Genomic DNA, 23,949 nt, shown 5'->3' with positions numbered 1-23,949 from the left:
TTCTCAAATACTGTACTTTTAATCAAATAAAACTTCACATATAATTTTTGGTATCTGTTCCCATGACTACAGTCTTTCCCTGTGCTCATTTTCTGATCTATTAGGGACACATATCTGGTTGGTGGTCTCCCAAAAACTCTCAGAAATATTGTTTCTATATTTTGCCCTTATCCTCACCACATACACTTCAACTTGCTTCCATACCAGGTTCATTAGTTTCAACATAGTTGTTATAGGCAGAATCAACTGTATCTTCTGCCTACTTGACTACCTTTTCTAACCTGTCATTTCTTTGGCCTAGGACACGCTCCACTTTTTAGTCAGATCTTAAGTCTCATCCAACTAAGTCTCAATACTACTATGAGATCATATTTACCCTGCTAGTCTATCACTGTAATAAAATGTATTACCCATGTTTTTTAGGAAAAGATCTCATGATTTTAAATACTTTTTTACTAAAAACAAATGAATAGTCATATCTTAAGATATGCCAAATTTTGGGTGAAAAATATATATAAACTTTTGTTTATCTGTAATTAAGTTATAGTCTAGTGTTCTAACACACCATGCACATACATACATTCTTCTTAAGAAAAAACATTTTAGAGTCTTTACAACACTATTTCACGATAGATTTAAATTTTTCAATAATCACTTTCACACAAACTTAGCAGGTCCTTTTCACTCACTGAATTAGAAACTGTATTTTATGAATATTTTAAAAATTAATTATCAGTTTCGTGTATCAGATTATTTCTAATTTTCTTCCTTTAGGATTCACCAAAAGCCCAGCTACGCCGGACAATAGAATGTTGTCGGACCAACTTATGTAACCAGTATTTACAACCTACACTGCCCCCTGTTGTTATAGGTAGGTTAGCAGAGAAAAGTGCAATCATGATTCTCAGTGAAATATTTTCTCTGGTTTTAACAATAAGCAAGCTTTCTAGAGTTCAACACTACAAGTTATTTTTTCCTTTTAAGATGTGATCGAAAGGTAATATGTCTTTTTCATTGTTTACTTCCATTATCAGGTCCATTTTTCGATGGCAGCATTCGATGGCTGGCTTTGCTCATTTCTATGGCTGTCTGCATAATTGCTATGATCATCTTCTCCAGCTGCTTTTGTTACAAGTAAGATAATTATTTTGATGCAAAATATTTTGTTGAATATTAGATATAAACAGTTGTTCTTAAAGCCAGTAGGCAGAAACCATTGACAATGTATTTCAGGAACCATTAACTTGTATTTTCTGGTTATCTCCTTTAATTAACTATATTATAGTTTCTTAAGGGAACAGAGGACCTTACTACTAATCAATTAATTGGACACTACATTATACTTCTTGTTATGTTCATGAGTACTTAAGATATTCTTATTTATAGAATATTGAACTTTCTTATATCTAAATTTAAAAACCTGACCCCATATATGCACTACCAAATGTAAATTAGATAGCTAGTGGGAAGCTGCCGCATAGCACATGGAGATCACCTCTGTGCTTTGTGACCATGAGAGGGGTGGGATAGGGAGGGTGGGAGGGAGGGTGATGCAAGAGGGAAGAGATATGGGAACATATGTATATGTATAACTGATTCACTTTGTTGTAAAGGAGAAACTAACACACTATTGTAAAACAGTTATACTCCAATAAAGATGTTAAAAAAATGCATTATCGATTTGGGCCTTCCTTGCTGTGTCTTACTTTCTCATTTACAGAAAGCAACACTTAGGTTCCATTAAAAAAATTATGTGAAACAAGAAAAATGCTGACTTTTCTATGAAGTTTATTCATTTATTCATTCAACAAATATTTGATGAACACCATGTGCTAGGCACTGTCCCAGGTTCTGAATATTTTAAATGCATGCTACCATGTTTTAAACAGTAGTGTGTAATAATAAGAACCCCACTGATTCCGTGTAAACTAACTAAAAGTTCCTGATGTGAGAGTTTAATGAGATGCTGCTTAGAGAGTTTGATAAGAACCCTTCATTGAATGTAGTCATATTCTCTAACACCGCTAATCATATAATGTCAAATCTCTTATTGGTAATCATTAGGTAACCTGCATCTCCCCATCCAGAACCTTAAAGGTATGGAGTTGATAGTGAGGTAAGGAAAATGGTGTGGCTACTGGAAAGAATGTACAGACTAGGAATTCAGAAACTGGGCTGTGAAGTGGTGTCACCTCTCTAAGGCACTTAATTCTGCAGAATCAGTTTCCCCAATCTGTAAAATAAAGTGAATTGGCAAAGTGGTAAAGCTTCTTTTAAGTCTGATTATTTTATAATCTTAAATTAAGATCTCATTAATTCTAAATCCTCAGAAGACGATAACTCCACATTATGAGTTTTGGCTCAGTTCTTATTAGTGATGCAGACTCTTCCCTTTCCTCCTGTGTTGCGACATCAAACAGACAATACATATACCAACTAAAAATTGTTTTTTGCCTTCTGGTTCTATAAGAATGACGTCAGTAGCCACTGCGGTCGCTAACCTTCCCCACACCCTGAAAGGAGTTCAGGGTGGAGATCAGGAATGAGGCCCTCCGTGCTCCAGGAAAAACTGGGAGAACACGTCTTCAGTTAGGTATTTTCAGGAGATTTTATGAGCACAATTTCTTGCAACTTCTCATATCTAGAAAAGCACTAAAATCATTAACAGAGACACCTGCTCCTCGTGACTAGCACCAACCTTCTTGTGACCAGCAGCAACTTTCTGCCAAAATGTGTGCTTAAGGGCACATACGCCCCCTTCACCAAAGTCACATATACACTGACCTCCTCCGCACCTCCTCAGAGCAGCTGCTCAGAGCTGCCTGAAAGCCGGTATCCCCGGCTGCAGTCCTCGTTCTACCCCAAATAAAACTTAACTCACACCTCTCGCGCTGTACATTTTTTCCGTTGACACATACATACGTATATAAATAAACATATGTATATTTTAAGGTGGTCACCAAGAACACCCTTTACGGGTGATCCAACCCTCCTGCGTTTTGCCCAAAGTACTTGATGATTTAGCTACAGCATGAACTTCGGCGTCCTTTGCAGATTTTCTTTTCAGACAGTAAAGAGGTTGAAAAAGGATGGGGAGAGGCGGCTGACTGCTGCATATGTTGTCACTGCCAAAACTTAATTCTTATGTTTCAAGATAAAAGGTTTCAGACTTCAAGGAGGAGTTCACTTTGTTGTGGCTGAATTTTAGACAGTTCCTCGGGCTAACGGCGGATATGGAGAAAGGCAGCAAACCACGGGAAGAGAGGTCTAGTTTAAGTCCTGAGCTGGGCGGGGCGGGGGGGGGTGGAGACAACGGAGACTTTTACAATTTAGGTAAAGAGAGTACTGCAACGAAAAAACAGCTAGCCCCGAGGGTGGCCTTGAGGGGTAGGACACCTGCCCAGTCCCGGGACTGCAGGTGATTTCAGATGCTGGAACCACGGGAGGCCCAGGTTCTTGCTGTGGGTAGGACTAGATGAATCGTAAAATGGGTCTGTTTCTGTTTTAATGGCTTTCGGATATATTCTGCAAGTAGTAACCTACCCAGGTCATCTGACTCACCCCCCCCAAAACCCCAAAAACCCCAAACCCACAAACTGACAAATCTAAAATGTTGAGATATTTACACTTGTTAGAAAAAGTTGTACTCAAACCTTTTTATCCAATGTATTTCATTCGAAGCCAGAGATGTGAACTGTCACAGGATCCACCTGACGGAGTTTGACACCTCGCTCCCCGCCACGTACGGTCGGCGCTGCAGGTCAGCCTGGAGCTCCAGCAACGCCCGGATTCTCCCAGGGCGCGCGCCCGGGGCCGGGGGGCCGGGGGCAGGGAGGGCGTGGAGCTGGTTCCCCTGGAGCGCCCAGTCAGCAGCTAGGCCCGGCGGTGGCGCTAGTGACGTAGGCCGCGCTTCCCTCCGCCCCACTGCGGGCCGAGGCTCAGCCCCCTTAGCCTCGCGAGTTCGCGCGCGCGAGAAGCAGGAGGAGGAGGGCTTTGGGGCCGGCCGGCTGTCGAAGGGCGACGGGTCGCGGGAAGGGGGAGAGTGAGCATGCGCAGCAGCTCTGGGGAGGGCGGGGGAGGTGGGGACCGTGCGCGCGCGCACGATCGGCCCGGGGCGACCGCGGTTGGAGGGGGCGGTTCCTCGAGTGTCGGCGGCAGGAGGGTTGGCAGGCTGGCGGCAGGTGCTGCCGCGGCCGCCGCCGCCGCCGCCGCCGCCGCCTCCGCCTTGTTCTTCACTTCTGGGCATTTAAAGGGCATAACTCCCCTTTCCCCTTATGTTTCGTGATGAATTTTTTTTTTTATATGTTTGCTTTTACCTGGGAGCCTGAGGTTTTGGGTTTTTTATTGTTATTCTCTGGCTCAGAGGTATTCCCTCCTTCTGTAGCCATCGGTGCTGCCGCGGCCGCCGCCGCCGCCGCCGCCTCCGCCTCCTCCTAGTCCCGGGTCTGCTCGTCCTCTCGCGGTGATGAGCTGAGCCCCGTCGGGGGCTGCACCTGCCGGCTGCCCATCACCCCGGACCTCCCGGCGTGACCTCGGCCTCCTCGCGTGCCCGGCCCCCGCGGCGCCGAGCTGACCCTGAGAGGGAGCGGTAGCGGCCTCCTCCGACCCGAGTCCTCGCTCGGGGGCCGCGCGGGGAGAGCGCCCGGCCCCCTCCCCTCCCCAGTCCGCCGTCCTCGATGTCTCCCCGGCGGGGAGGGGGCTGCCTGGGAGACGCGCTGAGCGGCCCCCCCCGGAGGCCCGTCGGCGGCAGCAGCAGCGACCAGCCCGGCGACCCGAAGCCTCCCCCGGCGGCGGCGGCCTGGAGGAGCCGCGCACCCGCCGCCGCCCCCGGAGCCTCGCAGCCGCCGCCGCCGCCGCCGCCCGGCGCCGGAGGAGAGGGCGGCGGGCGCCCCCCAGGGAAGATGAAGGCGGAGGGGGGTGACCACTCCATGATCAACCTGTCGGTGCAGCAGGTCCTGAGCCTCTGGGCCCATGGGACGGTGCTGAGGAACCTTACGGGTAATTGATGCTCCCGGGGTGGGGACCGGGATGCGGTGCCGCCCCTCGCCTCCCTTCTCCCTCCCTCGGAGGGGAAGCGCTCCTCGCCGCCCCACCCCCGAGCGCGCTCCGCTCGGGAGCTCGCGCGAGGTCCCAAGTCCTGGCGAGGAAGGTGTTAATTGGATCGTCTCCGCTCCTGTTCTGGGGGCGCCGACGCCAGTCCCCCGAGATCCCGGCTCCAGAAGCGCTCGGGAAAAATCCACGACCCCCGCCTCCCCTCCCTTCCTGCATGGGGAGGGCCGGCGACCGCCCTGCCTCTGTAGTACGCGTGGAATAGCTTTAGCGCTGAGACTTGAGTACAGTTAGCCTTTATTTATCTCCCCACCTCCATACACACACACACGCACGCACGCACGCACACACACACGCGCGCGCGCGCGCGCTTCTTGCTTTTTAGGTCTTTTTCTAGTTTAGCTTTTTTTCTTTCTTGCAAATCTCAAATCGAATGCAGGACTTAAATTCCCTGCTCACAATGATCAGTTTGCTTCAACTGTTAATTATTATTATTATTTTTTTGCGATATAAATGACTCATTAAGTAGATTATATTAGGTCACGGGCTGGGTCAAGGTCTAGTGAATTCTAAGCACTTTTTGCTTTAACCGTATATCTCCTCCCTCTCCTATTTCCTTCTGTCTGTCTGTCTCCCTCTGGCCTCAAGCTGCTGCTTCTGTGACATTTGATAATTTTGTGTATTTCCCTTCCTTCATACGTCAAGGCTATCAGGAGGGAATTGGACTTAATATATTATAGTAATTAACATCAATTTCTAGTTGTAAAAGTGAGCAATAATACTCATAAACTTTAAAAATCAAATTTGTAGGTCTGGTTTGTGGAGAAACTTCTGGCTTGGTTAATGCAGAAATGCTTGTATTATACCCTGACTTTAAAAAATACTCGCTAAAGATTAGTGTTTACAAGAAAGTGATTTCAGTTGCAGTTTGATGACTCCTCAGTGCGTGCTTCTCAGGGAAAAATCTGAAAAACATACTCAGGATTTAATTTTTGAAAATGTATAAGACAGTTAATTTTGATAGAGCATTAGTATTTCAAAATGCATTATGTTAAACTGGTTAAGACTATGGAGAGTATTTTACAAATATAACCTGTCTTGATAGGATACAAGATATTATAAAATATAGCATTGCATGGAATTCAGATATTCATAGAGAAAAATTGGGATTATTTACCACAAGGCTGAGTTTAAAGACGCTGGGTGCCTTGAATGTGAAAACTGCTATATAAAATTAACATGGATTCTGGATTGATTTATGGTGCCCTCACGTTTAATCTGTGGTTCTCTATCTTGGAGCACACTGAACTTACATGATGGTTGCAGGTCAGGAACATGTTCTTTTTGGGTTTTTTTGGTACGCGGGCCTCTCACTGCTGTGGCCTCTCCCGTTGCGGAGCACAGGCTCCGGACGCGCAGGCTCAGCGGCCATGGCTCACGGGCCCAGCCGCTCCGCGGCATGTGGGAGCTTCCCGGACTGGGTCACGAACCCGCGTCCCCCGCATCGGCAGGCGTATTCTCAACCGCTGCGCCACCAGGGAAGCCCAGGAACATGTTTTTAGTTCTGAAAACCTACACTGACATAAGAACCATTTCATAATTCAATTGAATTTTGAGATAGACCGCTTTATCTTACTTATGGCTTTCCTTGTGTTTATCCACTGTTAATATTTCAAATGTTGTATAAATTATGTTTATTGGAGTAAAATGAAAAATAAGCATTTAAGAATACGTATTTGTATATGTTAATGACTGGCTTAGCTCATCGGTGGGTATTTAGAGAAAATTAGCTTTGGGAACCATAGAGTAAATGTAAATGTAACTTACCTCTTGGACAGATTTAACAATATTTTAAAATATTTACTTTAACATTCTGAATCATTATAGTGGCTTCCAGTTCCCATAGGTCAACCATTAGGCTAACAATAGTAGTTTTAACCCAGGGTTAGTTCTAATTATCTCCTAATATAATCTTAATAATCAGCTGTTGCTCATTGGACTTGCCATTTTATAAAGGATATGGGATATGCTGAACATCCAAAACCAGGACTGGGGTGGGACTGAGGAGCATGGGAACCTCTTCCAGGAAATTTAAATAGAGTCTGAGTATGCAGAATTCTGTAAAAATGGAGAAAATAGATTAGAAATAGGCTTCACCAGCAGGTGAATGTACCACGTTGGGAACCCCATCACTGCTAAAAAGTAGACTCCGTAAGTGGTAACATTCTGATGTGGTTCATTATGGCCTCTTCCATGCTGGTGACCTTCGCGATCCCATATGCAGCTTGATCATTAGTTAAGTGATGCCTCCTACAGTGCCATTTTGTTTTTTTTGTCTTCATAATTAAGATGTAAGTTAAAATTGTTTATTTTTTATTTTTTTAACATCTTTATTGGAGTATAATTGCTTTACAATGTTGTGTTAGTTTCTGCTGTATAACACAGTGGATCAGCTTTATTGTATACATATATCCTCATATCCCCTCCCTCTTGCATCTACAGTGCCATTTAGAACTTAGTCTATTAAAAACAAACACACAACTTCTAAAACAAGATAACTCCTATTTATTGAATGCCTGCTGTGTATCAGGCTATTTACATATATTATTTCTAATCTTCAGAGTAACTCTCCAAAGCAGATTTACAAAGAAGCTCGGAGAGGTAAAGTTGGCCCACATCAAATAGCTTGAAATGGCTGAACTAGGCTTGAAACCCGTCTCTGCCTGCAGAGCTACTCTTTGCCCCTTTCCAAGCTGCTTTAGCTACTTCTTCTCTGCTCTCTGTAAACAGAATGAATGAAGTGCTTCATCTTGTCCCTTCTGCTCCTTACACATGCTTTTGTTGTTATATTTTTCAATTACATTATAATTTTCATTTGTCTCTTCTAGACTGTGAGCTTTTTGAGGGTGGGGTCATTGTTGTAATCATGGAATTCTGGAATCCTAGCATATTGTTTCTGGCACGTAGTGTATGCTCAATGCATGTTTATTGAATTGAGCTTTTAAAACAATACTTAACAGTTGCATGATTAAAACATTCTAGTTGCCTTATTTTTCAGCTACATCTGTTTGAGTGAATATGCTTTTAACTAGGACATAAGGTGTGTAAGCAATTTATATAGATAATTGTCATACTTTTAAAACACAAAAATGCTTTTTTTGTGCTAGTTACCATTCTTTCATGTATTTTATTTAATCTTGTCAACCATCTTGAGAGACATTAGTGTTTATCCTTATTTTACAGGTTCAGACACTGAAGCAAAGAGTAACTTGCTTAGATCTGGTAGCTAATAAGTGAAAAATTATTACCTTTTTTCAGATTATGATAACACATATTAAGTCAGAAGGCATTTTTGTCATCATCATAAACTTGAAAATGAAACAGGTAATAGAAAGGAGCATAGTGTAGAACCAGACTGATTTAGATTTAAGAAATGACTGTGAAGGATTTGCAGAAATCTCATTAATAGGAATTCTGGTTAATTAAAAAGTAAATAAAAGGGTAATGTACTCTCATCTTTTATTTTTTTCAGTTAACGGGTATGATTTATTCCTCTGTATCTTATCCCATAGGTGAAGCAGAATTATTGACCTTTTTATCTCAGAGACCAATCTTTTGAAAGTAGTCCTGTGTATGTATTACTTTGATAGAAATAGATTTTTTTAAAGTGATGACAACTAGAAATTAGAATTAGCCTAACATTTTAGGGCTAGAAGTTATGTAGTTTGATTACTTCCTTTTAGAAATATTGAGATATACATGGCTGGGATCAAACAGTCATTTAATGACAGAGCCAGGACTAGAACTGCTGTTCACTGACTCTCAGTTCTGTGCCTTTTGCTTTTATTCCCCATCTGATTTTAACTCAGGCAGGTCTGATAGATGATAAATCTTAAGACACTTAAGAATAGCTTTGTAAGTATTTGCCCCAAATGAGCCCAAGAATGGGTGAATGGAACTAATTTTTGTCCAGAAATAAAAGATACTGTACAATGTAAGATATTATTGAATAGTGATAATAATAGTAATAATCTTTCTAAATTTTAAGTTGCCATAGCCTATGTGAAAGTTATGTGATCCATATTTACTATATATCTAGTTTTAGAAATCCTACCAAGTTCAATCTATTTTTTCTCCTTCCTGGAAGACAGTACTATGGGGATTTCATATAGAGATTAACACCTGGAGACCCCATCTTTGTCACTTAATAACTATTGCCAAAGTTCTCTTCTGTATGTCACTTCCCACAGTGTGCGATTCTCAGGATTCCTAAATTGTTTGTTAACTGTGTATAGGTTATATGCTTGTTCAGCTCACTCAAGTAGAGAGATGAATGGCTTCCTTCCTTCTCATATAGTTTTTCTTTCTCTGAATATGTCCTAAATCTCTCTTCCCCACCACAACCTAAACTCAGAGTCAGAATGTATATACTCTTTCAGTTTTATGGGTAACATAACTTCAAAAACACAATCTACAATGAAATGTATCCTTTTGCTTTACTTTTATTTTCTTCAACTATTTTGGCTCCCAACTTTGTGTTCCCACCCAAATTTGGCTGCTAAGAGTTTAGAGAAGAATTTTTTACTTAGAAGGAGGCAGGATCCCTAAACCCCCGGATAAACACAGAGCCGGGCTCGGGTTGGGAAAGGAATGATTGGTTCCTCGGAAAAAAAGCAAAGTCTGGCTTCAGGCTCATCCCCTCCCTGTGTCAGCAGCAAATGTGGGTGCAGATGCTCCCCTCTCTCTATTGGTATAAACATCGGGAAGCTGGGAATTCAAACTGGAATGAAGGTCGTGTGTGTGTGTGTGTGTGTGTGTGTGTTTACAAAATATATATGTGCTTATTTTTACTATATACATACACACTGTTATATTTCCCTTTTAGATTTTATAGTTGCTAAGCCACTTTAGTGTTAATAGTGATTATCAAAAAAAAAAAAGAGAGAAAGGGGGAAAAACTTGGGTACCTAGTATACATACTTGTAATTGTTCACACCTCATACTAGTATAGCCAGCAACTTCCTTTGGTGGTGCTCCCAAACAGGTATGCTTCTCTCAGTCCCTGCATGTATTCTAGTGTCCCATTAGGTTAAGTTCCTCCTCCTAAATGCTCTATTATAGGAGGTGAGTTTATGCAGATAAAATTATTTCAGATGTCCAATTATAGAAATTTATGTTTTGTAAATGTAGCCCTAAAGACAATGTTCTACTCTTCAATATTTGTGCCAGACCCCAAAATTTACTTTTTCTGAAATACATGTGAAAAATCCCTTACTCTTTTGTGGTACTGAGCCAATTAATAAGTACTGGTATGATTTGTACTTTATAGGATTTTGCCATTTGGAAGACTTACCTGTGTTAGCGAGAATGAAGCCACTGTAATTTTTCAAAAATTAGAATTGCCATCTTCAGGTTTTTACTTACCTAATACCCATCTCATTATCTTTGAATCATATATCAGTATCCTCTGGCAGTACCACGTCCAAGGTCCAGATGATATTTCTTAAACCTAAAGCAATTTCCAGATAAGTCTTAGGACTGTGTAAGCTATGACTTTGATTCTTAAATGGTTAGCTATCAGAATATAAATATATTTATCTTTGCTTTGTTTAGTTATTGGAATAAAGGACCAGAAAAGTAAGATAATTCAGGAAGAGAAGTTAGAATAACTAGGGATATTTTTCCTGTAGAAAGGAATTCTAAACAGAAGAGGAAGGATGAGGCAGAGATGGGGAGGAGGAATTGGAACCAGGGAAGGAAACTGGAATTAAGAATGGTCAGATGTAAGAGAGCCCAGAGAATTCAGTGCATTGAACTTACCTTAGAATCAGATGAATAATTCTAATAATGGCTATATTTATTGAACACCTACTATATGTCAGGTACTGTACAAAGCATTTTGCATGCATTTTACGTACTATATTTGAAGTGGCCATACAATGTATTGTTTTATTAAATGTATATAGGATAATTATACTAAAAAGCAGCATCTAGCATTTTCAAGGATCAATCTTGTTGGATATTTCTTGATCATGAGCATTTGCCAGTCTCTGTGGTAAACACTGATAAACAGAAATGAAAATGTCAGTCATTGTCCATAAGGGGTTCATGGTGTAGAGAGGCGAACTAACCTTCAGGTTAAGTCATACTTCGGCGGCTTGCTGAGTTCAGGGAGAACCAGGTAATGGGACTTTGAAGATAACAAAAGAGGTAGAGAGTAGAGAAAGAACCTGTTTAAGGGATGATGGAGAGAGAGGAGAGGTGATCTGTTTTGAGGATGGTTCAGGAATACCACCAGGACTTGATTAAATGTAAAAGTATTATACTGCTCTTGGATAACTATGTGTAGCCAATATGTTTTCTTTTATTAATTAATAATTAATTAATTTTGGGGCTGCATTGGGTCTTCGTTGCTGCACACAGGGTTTCTCTAGTTGCGGCGAGCGGGGGCTACTCTTCGTTGCAGTGTGCGGGCTCTAGGCACACGGGCTTCATTAGTTGAGGCGCGTGGGCTCAGTAGTTGTGGCACACGGGCTTAGTTGCTCTATGGCATGTGGGATCTTCCTAGACCAGGGATTGAACCCGTGTCCCCTGCATTGGCAGGCAGATTCTTAACCACTGCGCCACCAGGGAAGTCCCACTAATATGTTTTCATTATAAAATTCTCCCTCTCTCCAGTCCCTACCATGAATTACTTTAATCCAATATGGTTACTAAATCTTGCTACATATCAGAATTACCTGGGGCTGGTTGAGGGTACAGTCTATAGACCCAGTCCACAGCCATGGAATTAGAATCCTTGAGACCAGGGCCTAGGAAGGTAAATTTTAAACTAGCTCTTAAGGTGATTTTATTACTGAGAGCTCAAGGATTGGGAGCACTGGATTTTTAAAAAATGAAGCTTTTTTGTGATCAATTTGTAACTGTGTTGTGATATATAATGCAAGTTAATGTGGAGTGTTTAGTATAGCTAAAGACTTATTAAAATTTCAAGATAAATGACTCACTTCCAAGAGGATGCTATAACCCAGTTTTTTTTGGTGACTGTCTTTTAACATTAGAGGATAATATTAGAATTTATCTTTTAAAAATGTTTATTATATGAGCTATTAGCTATAGAGAAAAATTCTTATTAAATGGTAGTACTTAAAAAATTCTAAACAGTTTAGTTATATTTAATCTGAAGTATATGGGAAAACTAAATATTAACAGTGTTTATGTAAATACTTACATAAAGTGCAGTCATTGGAACTTCCCCCACTAGGATAAATTGGGTTCTGCTAGATTTTTGTATGCAAATAAAGAGTCTAAAGAAGCAATAGGATCCTTGAATTCATGAGTCAGTAAACAGTTTTATCCTTGAATGCTATTAATTGGCTCTCATACCTTAGAAAAGCCACATATTTTTTTTTTAGTAACTTTATTGGAGTATAATTGCTTTACAATGGTGTGTTAGTTTCTGCTTTATAACAAAGTGAATCAGCTATATGTATACATATATCCCCATATCTCCTCCCTCCCACTCTCGCGATCCCACCCCTCTAGGTGGTCACAGAGCACAGAGCTGATATTCCTGTGCTATGCAGCTGCTTCCCACTAGCTCTCTGTTTTACATTTGGTAGTGTATATAGGTCCATGCCACCCTCTCACTTTGTCCCAGCTTCCCCTTCCCACTCCCCATGTCCTCAAGTCCATTCCCTATGTCTGCGTCTTTATTCCTGTCCTGCCCCTATGTTCTCCATGACCATTTTTTTCTGAGATTCCATAGGTCCATCCATCTCACTACAAATAACTCAATTTTGTTTCTTCCTATGGCTGAGTAATATTCCATTTTATATATGTGCCACATCTTCTTTATCCATTCATCTGTCGATGGACACTTAGGTTGCTTCCATGCCCTGGGAAAAGCCACATATTTAACCAGACCTTGGTTTCCTCATCTATAAGACAATCCAATGACAACAATTTTCACATTGATGTTAAAGGAAAGATGATCTAAAAATTTTAATGGGTTAAGAAAAAAGTTGAGAGATTTTACTGTGAGTTAAGAAAAACATTTACCCGTTTGCATATAAATTTGTTTTTTTAGTCTTTAAAATTAAGAAGCTTTCTTTTTTTAAGTGGGGCTTCAGACCTTTAATATGCTAATTTGTAGATTGAGATTTAAGACCTAGAAAATCTTTGTTCTCTGAATACCATTTAATAGTTCTTAGAATTAGGCCTTCTTAAGACTTGGTTTAGGAAACTCTGGATTCAATATCTGACGATCCCTTCCAGTTCTGAAATTATCTGTGTTTTTGTTTTTTAACCCCAGTGTGGCATAACTGCTTCCTGAGGATTACTGTCATCATATCAAAGGTGTGACTGTTCTGATAGTGCTTGTGCATTACTTGTTTTCCTAGTTGTGCTTTTATTTTCTGATCTGTCATTCATTTGGTCTCTTATTTAGATTTAATTTTAAGAATTTGTTACATTGGGAGTTTCATTATAAGTTATGCTCATTGATGTGAAAAGTTCATTTTTGAGTGTTCAGTGTAAAGATCCTTTGGAAATACTGTATCATGAGATTGTAACATTTTATCAGTCACTGAAAAGATTATTTTTTAGGTCAGTGACTGATTCAAACAAATATGTTGGTACTGACATATTTTTGGTAGGACATGTATAATTTAAGATGCTTAAGGGCATATAAGTAATAAAAATTGAAACTATTGTATATTGCTGTGTTATAACTTCATAATAGATTCAGATTTTGCCATTTAATCCTTACACTTTTATAACTGAGTAATCAATTATGGGAAAGAACAAGTTGAATGGCATCTTTTAGGAAGGTACTGCTGTGGCTTAAATGTAAAGCAAATTTTGAACTATTTTAAATAGCCTTAACCTGATTTTTTTTTTTTTAACAGCAAATGATATTCTGATTGTTTTAAATTAAAAATTTATTTTTCTAAGAATTTTTTTTCTATTCAATGATGAGTACTGTAATTTACAGTTTAAAATTGTATAATTAGCTGGTAACAGGGTAATTTGGTTTAAGTGGGTAATAAACAGTATTGCCGTAAGCTTTGAGAGAGGCAGTATATTCAAGCAGCTCTTGAAGGTGTCACAATTAAATTTAAAAACTAATGTTTTTGCTCTCTTTTAAGAAGTGGAAGCAGGCAGCTATAAAATATCTACAATAGCCTTAACTTCTATGTTAAATGAGGCTTCAAGTGAAAAAACGCAACAACTTATTTTTAAACCTGGTTAAAATATTAGAATGATTAAAAATAAGAAAACATCATTTAAAAAAAAATAAATAAATTTATTTATTTATTTATTTTTGGCCGCATGGGGTCTTCGTTGCTGCGCGCGGGCGTTCTCTAGTTGCAGTGGCTTCTCTTGTTGCGGAGCACAGGCTCTAGACATGTGGGCGTCAGTAGTTGTGGCACACGGGCTCAGTAGTTGTGGCTCGCGGGCTCTAGGGCTCAGGCTCAGTAGTTGTGGCGCATGGGCTTAATTGCTCCACAGCATGTGGGATCTTCCTGGACCAGGGCTTGAACCTGTGTCCCCTGCACTGGCAGGTGGGTTCTTAACCACTGTGCCACCAGGGAAGCCCAGAAAACATATCTTTTATGTTTACCTTCATTTTAATTTTCTTTGTTGCTCACTTCTTTGTGGAGTGTTAAGTTTCCATCTAGTATTACACTCCTGTTTGAAGAGCTCCCTTTAATATGCCGTGTAGCACAGGTCTACTGGCAGTTAATTTTTCCAGTTTCTTTTTTTTTTTTCTGGAAAAATATCTTCATTTCACCTCCAGTTTTGAAAAATGTTTCTCCTAAATATAGGTTCTGGCTTTGCATTTTAGTTTTTTAAAGTGTTACTGTATTTTGTCATCTGGTTTGGTTGCTTCTGATGAGAAGTTTGCTGTACTTTTTATCTTTGTCCCTCTGTGTGTGTAATGTGTCTTTTTTTCTCTCTTTCTTTTTTCCTTATTTCTTCTTCAATACTTCCTTTATCTTTGGTTTTTAGTCATTTCACTGTGGTGAATCTAGGTATGTGTGTGCGCTTTATTTTTGTTTTGTTATTTTTTAGTTCTTTTGGGAGGTCTTTATCTTGCTTAGGATTCTCTGGGAGTCTTAGATTTGTGGTTTGATATCTTATTATTTTTAGAAATTTTCGGTCACTATTTCTTTAAATATTTTTCTTCTCCATTATCTCTTTCTTCTCCATCTGGGACTCCAATTACATGTATGTTAAACCATTTGAAATTGTTCCATAGCTCTTGGATGGTTCCTCTTTTCCCTCCTCCTACTTCTTTTTTTCCCCTCCACTCTTTTTTCTCTTATATTTCAATTTGAATAATTTCTATTTGTCCACTTTTACATTCACTTATTCTTTTTTAAAAATTTTTTATTGAAATATAGTTTATTTATGATGTGTTAATTTCAGGTGCATAGCAAAGTGATTCAGTTATATAGATAGATACATAGATAGATAGATAGGTAAATAGATTCTTTTTTAGATTCTTTTCCATTATAAGTCATTACAAGATATTAAGTATAGTTTCCTATGCTATACGGTAGGTCCATGTTGGTTATCAATTTTATGTATAGTAGTGTGTATATTTTAATCCAAAACTCCTAATTTATCCCTCCCCCCCTTTCCCCTTTGGTAACCATAAGTTTGTCTTCTATGTCTGTGAGTCTATTTCTGTTTTGTAAATAAGCCCACTTGTATCATTTTTTAGATTCCACATATAAGCAATATTATATGCCAGGGGTCCCCAACCCCCAGGCAGTGGACCAGTACCGGTCTGCAACCTGTTAGGAACCGGGCCGCACAGCAGGAGGGGAGTGGCAGGTGAGTGAGCGAAGCTTCATCTGCCACTCCCCATTGCTTGCATTACCGCCTGACCCATCCACCCCTGCTCCAGTCCATGGAAAAATTGTCTTCCACAAAACCAGTCCCTGGTGCCAAAAAAGGTTGGGGACCACTGTCATTTGCTATTTGTTTTTCTCTGTCTGACTTAATTTCGCTTCGTATCATGACCTCTAGGTCCATCCATGTTGCTGCAAATGGTATTATTTCATTCTTTTTTATGGCTAATATTTCATTGTATCTATATACCACATCTTCTTTATCCATTCATCTGTGGATGGACACTTAGGTTGCTTATGTAACCTTAGCCTAGAGTGGTGATTTCTGTCTTTATTGCATGTCATGATTATCTGGTAGAGTTGATGAAAATATAATTGTTTAGGTCCCCCCTCAAGTGATAGTTTTAGTTGCTCTGTGGGTAATTCTTGTGAGCAGTCTGGCTTGAGAAGCATTGGCTTCATAGAGCATGTTCTCCTTTGATGAATTCTAGAATGAAAAACTATCTTTTAAAGACAGTGTATCTGCAGTAAAGTAAATAAAACAGACAAACAAAACCAGGCTGGTTGCTAAAAAACAACCAGTAAAGAATAAAATAATATAACCCATGTCCTCTCTTATCTTTAAAAGATAGCCATTGTTGGAATCTGTTTATGTGTTTCTCTGTACCTATAATTTTTTGAACAAAAAGGATCATACAATATGTACCATTCTTTGACTTGTTTTTACTTAGTTAATATATTCTAGATATCTAGAGAAATTCATTTCTCATAAATAATTTTGTCCAAAGATTAAAATCAAAAGCACAGAAGATAATTTTTAGTGACTTGGCAACCAGGGCTGAGAGAGAAACAGATTGGGATCAGGGCTATTTCTAGAATTGTTTGGAGACTGGAACAAATCACTACTCCTCTGCCTCTTATCCAACTAAAAGTAAACAAACACACTGCAACAATTCAGTTTAAGATGAAGATTATGGACAGCCTTGAATAGGGAAAAATAATGAAAGGGCTTTAATGAAGACGGAGTATCTCCTTTCAGTGAATTGTGGTAATTGTATGGACCGCATGCTTCAAGGTTTCTGTTTTTAAGTGTATTTTTAATTTCTCATTTTGTATTTTGTTTAGCACCAGCAAAGTCTCCCTCTGGCTTCATCCTTTTATTGTTGCTCAGTTGCTAGAAGCTTGGATTAGGTGGGATATGGGTGGAAAGAGAAAGCTGGGCCCCTGGGTGTTCACGTTAGCCGTACAAGCCTGCACAGGTTAAGAAAAGGTGGTCATACTCCTCTCCCGTTCTTGGCACCTGTTCTTTCTCTAGGGCTCTGGGGCATCTGTCTTCGCTCTACTCTTAGGGTCCTGCAGTTCTCCAGGTGTCCTGCGTTTGCCAATAGTGAGTCAGACTTCAGACAGACTTGTTTATCTGGAGTAGAACCAGGTCTTCAGAGACCCTGTTCACTGACATGGTTGTATTGATCTATCAGGGAATTTAAAATAGTAGTAACAACATGAAATCTAAGTTAATTGTAGATATTCTCAGAAGCTTTCGGCTTTTTTTCCATGATAAATAGTGTGATTAAGAAAACAAAGAAACAAAAATAAATTTTATGTTTGGGCCGTTTGTGCTCGGTCTGCTTGAGGGATAATCGTGGATTGGTCATTAGAGGACCATTTGAGATTCTGTTTCAGTTGTATAATTCTTTGATATCTTGGGGATTTATGAGTCATTAGACTTAATTTTCCTAATTATTAGGTAAATTGACTGTAGCTATATAGTCAGTAGGCAAACAACATTACTTATAATGTCAGATAATCCCTGCTCATAGTGTTACATATAGTCAAGAAAATTTTCACTCTACGTGTATTATAAGGACAACAAATAAAAGTGATTTTGGGGGTAGCCCTGGTAAGAAGCAGGATCGGGGATCAAGGCAAATGGCTGCTCTTATTAAGAGTAGGTGCCTGCTCCAGCGTCTGTCTCCTCTCAGAACCGCCTTGATCAGAGCAACCCTCCCCACCCTGTTATTGCTGTATTATAGTCTCGCTTTGTTAGGGTCACTCTGGAAAATTATATCTTTTAAAATATAAATATTCTTCAGGGCAAGTTAAGCATTTTTGTCTTTATTTTTTATAAATTGAAGCTATTTGTTTGGGAGTGACAGTGTGAAAGCATTACTTCTCTGAAAGCTGGAAGAGAAAAACCTCTAAAAGGCAAGCTTTGTCTGTTTTTCCTTAATCACCAGCATCTCTCTCTTATGCCATAGAGAAGCATGCATGGTACTTGAACACTGAAAAATATATCAGATGTCTCTTCCTTGAAATGATTTCAAATTATAAGTCCATTCTAAGTGTCAATTCTTAAGAATTTAGCAGGCTGAAACTGATTTTTTTAAAAATCTGTTTTCTATATATTCTCTCTTCTTAAAAATTAAACTTTTAATTTTGAGATAATTGTAGATTCACATGCAGTTGTAAGAAATAATACAGAGAGAACCCACGTGCCCTTTACCCCATTTACCCAATGGGAACATCTTGGAAAACTGCTGTATAATATCAAAACCAGGATATTGACATTGATACAACCCACCAACCTTTTTCAGATTCCACAAGTGTTGCTTGTATACCTGTACTCATTTGTGTGTGTGTGTGTATTTAGTTCTGTACAGTTGTATCACTTGTATATGTATCCACCACCACAGTCAAAATACAGAGCAGTTCCATTGCCACAAAGATCCCTTGTGTTTGTAGCCATTTTAAATAAGAAGTCCCCCATTTCCCTCTCCCCCAAGTCCTTGGCAACCACCATTCAGCCAGAAAGAGAGAGAGTGAAAGGCATGCTCATCAATTGTCTGTAAACCAGGCTTCAATGAACAGTGACTGAGACTACATTGAAGAAAGAGTGATAGAGCTTGAGGAGTTCCTGCTAAGGACTAGCATATGACCTGAGAGACAAAGCATTAAAAAAATTCTGACTGATTCTTTAGTATGTAAAGGTGAGAGCCAAGAGGGAAATGGCCTGAAATTCTTAAAATCATAAAAGATAAAAATCACTGACTTATTTCTGAATTCGGAAGGTAAAGATCAGTTCATTTATTTATTGAACAGATAGTTTTTGTACTTACTGTACTTATTATTTGAATTAAGTGGTAGTTTTTAAAAATGTCTGGGCACTTAGTATAGAAGATAGAAAATTATATATCAAACAGCAGTTAATTAACTTATATAATTTATTGCAAGAGATTTGCAGACATGAGGGTTTATTAGAGAAATTAATAGATTATAGCTATATGATGGGCACATTTAGAGGAAATTAGAGGCTTTGACCTTCTGAAGTCGTGGAGGGAATGACTTCCCCATCAAGCATTAGTGATGATGGTAACTGTTAAAATTTATTTAGTACTACTGTGTATCAAGTACTGTACTAGGCATGTTTTTAATCTGTTACCTCATTTAACCTTCTTCCAGACCATGGGTGCTCACTATTTGTTAAGCTGGATTTTCTAAGATGTTTTCAACAGAATTATTAACATTTTGCTTTCCCTTTCAGAGATGTGGTACTGGATCTTCCTCTGGGCTCTCTTCTCCTCTCTGTTTGTCCATGGCGCTGCAGGAGTGTTGATGTTCGTGATGCTACAGAGGCATCGGCAGGGGAGAGTAATCTCTGTCATCGCAGTCAGCATCGGCTTTCTGGCTTCCGTGACTGGAGCAATGATTACTAGTAAGTTGACTTAGTTTCAAGCGCATAATTTTATATGCGCTTACAGTTTTGGCAACTTTATTCTTACTGTAAATGCAACAGTGTAATCTTTCATGTAGAATATTTTTCAGCACTAACCACACTTCACCTAGAAGGTAAAGATCGGTTCACTTAATTACTGAACAGATAGTTTTGGTACTTCTGCTCTATGAATACTCATTATGGAAGGTTTTGGGGAAATGGAAAAACTTGTAGAAATTGTCAAGAGGTAGAGCAGTTCGTGGGAAAATTTATCTTACAGCGGATGTAGTTTCTGCTTTAAAGGAGCTCACTCTGTGGTAAGGGAGAGAGCTAGGCACACAAATATGCCAGTGATGATTGTCATTTAAAAAAAGTGAAGATATAGCTCTTAGGTCCTTGATGTCATCTGCCTGTGACTACAAAATAAAGGTGCACTTCCTTCTTTCTTTAAAAGTATATTCTAAATATATTACAGATCATTTGCCTTCTTTAAAACTAGGAAATTAAAATTGGAATAAATTCTAATTTTGACATACTTAAAATATTTTTTAAGCTTTAGTTATTATTATTTCACATAGTCTTAATTTTTAATCATTTAAATAAATTTCAGGACAAATTGGTTTATTTATATTTTAAGAACAGCTGGAAGTTTAGAAGTGGCAATTACATGTTGTTTTCCTTTTAAATTCTTGGGTTTTAAAGTTTTTAATTTTTTTATTGATGTATAGTTGATTTACAATGTTTCAGGTATACAGCAAAGTGATTCAGTTATACATATATATGTATTCTTTTTCAAATTGTTTTCCATCGTAGGTTATTACAAGATATTGAATATAGTTCCCTGTGCCATACAGTAGGTCCTTGTTGTTTAACTATTTTATATATAGTAGTGTGTATCTGTTAATCCCGAACCCCAAATTTATCCCTTCCCCACCTTTCCCCTTTGGTAAGCGTAACTTTACTTTCTACATCTGTGAGTGCGTTTCTGTTTTGTAAATAAGTCTATTTGTATCATTTTTTTTAGATTCCCCATATAAGAGATATCATATGATATTTGTCTTTTTCTGTCTGACTTACTTCACTTAGTATGATGATCACTAGGTTCATCCGTGTTGCTACAAATGGCATTATTTCATTCTTTTTTATTCTGAGTAATATTCCATTGTGTATATATACCACATCTTTATCCATTCATCTGTCCATGGACACTTAGGTTGCTTTCATGTATTGGCTCTTGTAAATAGTGCTATAATGAACATTGGGGTACATGTATCATTTTATTTTATTTTATTTTTTTTTTATTTTTTTTTATTTTTTTTTATTTTTATTTTTATTTTTTTTCATGTATCATTTTAAATTAGAGTTTCCTCCGGATATATGCTCAGGAATGGAATTGCTGGGTCATATGGTAACTCTATTTTTAGTGTTTTAAAGAACCTCCATACTGTTCTCCATAATGGCTGTACCAATGTACATTCCCACCAACAGTGTAGGAGAGTTTCCTTTCCTCCACACCCTCTCCAGCATTTATTATTTGTAGACTTTTCGATGATTTTCTCCACACCCTTTTCAGCATTTATTATTTGTAGACTTTCCGATGATGGCCGTTCTGACTGGTGTGAGGTGATACCTCATTATAGTTTTGATTTGCATTTCTCTGATAATTAGCAATGTTGAGCATCTTTTCATATGCCTAATTGGCCATCTGTATGTCTTCTTTGGAAAAATACCTATGTAGGTCTTCTGCCCATTTTTTGATTGGGTTGTTTGATTTTTTGATGTTGAGCTGTATGAGCTGTTTGTATATTTTGGAAATCAATCCTTGTCGGTCGCATGGTTTGAAGATATTTTCTCCCATTCCATAGGTTTTTGTTTCATTTTGTTTATGGTTTCCTTTGCTCTGCAAAAGCTTTTAAGTTTAATTAGTTCCCATTTGTTTGTTTTTGCTTTTGCTTCCATTACTTTAAGAGATAGATCCAAAAAACTCTTGCTGCGATTTATGTCAGAGTGTTCTGCCTATGTTTTCCTGTAGGAGTTTTATAGTATCCAGTCTTACATTTAGGTCTTTAATCCATTTTGAGTTTAATTTTGTATATGGTGCTAGAGAAGGTTCTAATTTCATTCTTTGACATGTAGCTGCCCAGTTTTCCCAGCACCACTTTTTGAATTTCTCCATTTTATATTCTTGCCTCCTCTGTCGTATGCAGATTAATTGACCATAATAGTGCACTTCCTTCTTAAACACAAATTATTATGACATAAATCTCCCCTGGCCTACTAGAAATTAGCCACTTTATGGTGTCCTCCAGCTGTTTGCAAGTTTTCTGCTGTGCTGCCTCATGTGCATGTCGTGCAGTCCTCAGGTTCACTGCCTCTGACCTTCTCCTCTTAGCGCTGTACTTAGGCCCCAGCTCCAGCCTGGGGTTCTGCTGTGCTGGCTGAGCCAGGACTTCGATGCATCCTGTTGAGCCTGGAGGGGCCTCAGCCCCTTCCTTCGTGTGGTTCTGCTGGACACTGGTGCTTCGCTTTGCTGCTTGGTCTCGTCACTGCAGGCGAACAGCAGAGCTCCTGTTGCCGTTCACTCTGGCCGGCTTCTGGGCGGCTAGGGTAGCTGGCTGTCGCTGCTGGATCTGCTGCAGGACTCGCCACCGAGGGCTTCTTCCTTTCTAAGTTCGTTCTTAGCCCCAGAGATGAGCGGAGGTCCTTTTCTTCTGCGGCTCCAAGGCCTCCCTCCTGTGTCCCACAGTCACCTTTTCCCGGAGTGGTCAGCATGCCTTGCCTTGAGGGGGGAGCCCTGTTCCCATGTCTCTGGGTTTGTCCTGTGGCACAAATAAGACAGTCATAAAATAGTTGTGGGAAATAGGGAGTAGTCTGTTTTCTCATCCTGTCTTCATTTACTATTTGGTTTTTGTGTGTTATCTTGCGTTAGGTTTTCGTTGTTGCTGCATTCAACCTGTAAATTTCTCATATGGTACTTCATTCATTTTGCCATAGGTAGAGTTTAAAACAAGCAATCAGATTTAGCTGAAGCACCAAATGTGCAGAGTGGAGTAGTAGGAAATTCAACTGGAAAGAGCCAGATCCTCAAGGATCTTGGGCGGCCAGCCAGAGTCTGGACTTTATTCTGTGGGTCATGGAAAACAATTAGATATTTTAGAATGGGGTTGGAGAGGGGCAAAGCAATTCAATAGGAAAATTTATTTTATGGCTGAATGTAGAATATATGTGAAGAAAGAACCAAGAAGAAACTCTGAAAGGGCAGGGACTTTGTCTGTCTTCATCACTGCTGAATCTCCAACAATAAAACAGTACCTGGAATGGAACAGATACTCAGAAAATACTGGTTGGATAGATGGATGTAGTGAGGGAGGAAGCACAGAGGAAAGGAAGGAAGAAAGTGGGGGGAGGGAAGAAGGGAGGAAAAGGGGGAAAGAAAAGGAGTTGAGGCATTAACTGTGATCTGAATTTGAGGGTAGATCTGAACTAGACTAGTGGCAGTGGGTTGGAAAAGGAGTTGGTGTCAGGACTATGGCAAAGGGAAAAATCCAAATTAGTTGTTATTCACTGTGGTGGCATACAAAGAGACATGAAAGGGACTGCTGATGCTCTTGATGTGGGCCACTGCTATAATTGTGGAACCGTAAACAGAGGAGGAAGGAAGAAGGAACAGCTTGTTCCAAAGTCAAAAGTAGTATGTGTATTATATGTGTGTTTATTGCTGTAAATTATTGTGAAATTTTAAAGAGAACATGATTCTACTTCCCTAATGATGTGTATGTATATATTACCTGCTTTCAATTCAGTTAAGAATGAAATAAGCTAATGATTTTGGAAACTGCAGTGTTATATTTAAAAAACCTTACAAATATGTCTGACACTATTTCAAGTAAAAATTTGTATCCAGGTTAGCAATAAAACATATAGAGCTTCCCTGGTGGCGCAGTGGTTGAGAGTCCGCCTGCCGATGCAGGGGACATGGGTTCGTGCCCCGGTCCGGGAGGATCCCACATGCCGCGGAGCGGCTGGGCCCGTGAGCCATGGCCGCTGAGCCTGCGCGTCCGGAGCCTGTGCTCCGCAACGGGAGAGGCCACAGCAGTGAGAGGCCCGCGTACCGCAAAAAAAAAAAAAAAAAAAAAACATGAATACCTAGCTGACACAGTAGGTGTCAGTATTTATGTAGCGTTGGTGGGATAGGGAGCTGGAGAAAGAGATTGAGTGATGAAGAGTTTAGGTGGGTAAAACTCAGAGATCCTGGGGATAGCTTTGCTCCCTTAACCTCACATGAACCCAGGGGAAAAAAAAAAAAAAAAAAAAAATATATATATA

At 39.5% G+C, this 23,949-nt stretch overlaps 1 protein-coding gene across 6 annotated transcripts in view; it reads left to right on the top strand.

The window, feature by feature from the left end:
• Nucleotides 1–4,403: 4,403 nt before the first annotated feature.
• The window catches only part of TMEM170B (transmembrane protein 170B), a 34,053-nt gene continuing 14,507 nt past the window's right edge, over nucleotides 4,404–23,949 (top strand). For all 6 annotated transcript variants that reach the window (XM_055079624.1, XM_055079622.1, XM_055079619.1 and 3 more), the window contains exons 1-2: nucleotides 4,404–4,998; nucleotides 19,453–19,623. In XM_055079624.1, coding sequence (XP_054935599.1) covers nucleotides 4,677–4,998; nucleotides 19,453–19,623 — 493 coding nt within the window. In that variant the 5' untranslated portion in view covers nucleotides 4,404–4,676. The remainder of the gene's footprint in view (nucleotides 4,999–19,452; nucleotides 19,624–23,949) is intronic.

The sequence above is a fragment of the Physeter macrocephalus genome, chromosome 18 (genome assembly GCF_002837175.3).
Source record: "Physeter macrocephalus isolate SW-GA chromosome 18, ASM283717v5, whole genome shotgun sequence".
In the NCBI taxonomy this organism is placed as follows: Eukaryota; Metazoa; Chordata; class Mammalia; order Artiodactyla; family Physeteridae; genus Physeter; species Physeter macrocephalus.
This window is presented reverse-complemented; position numbering and strand designations above follow the sequence as displayed.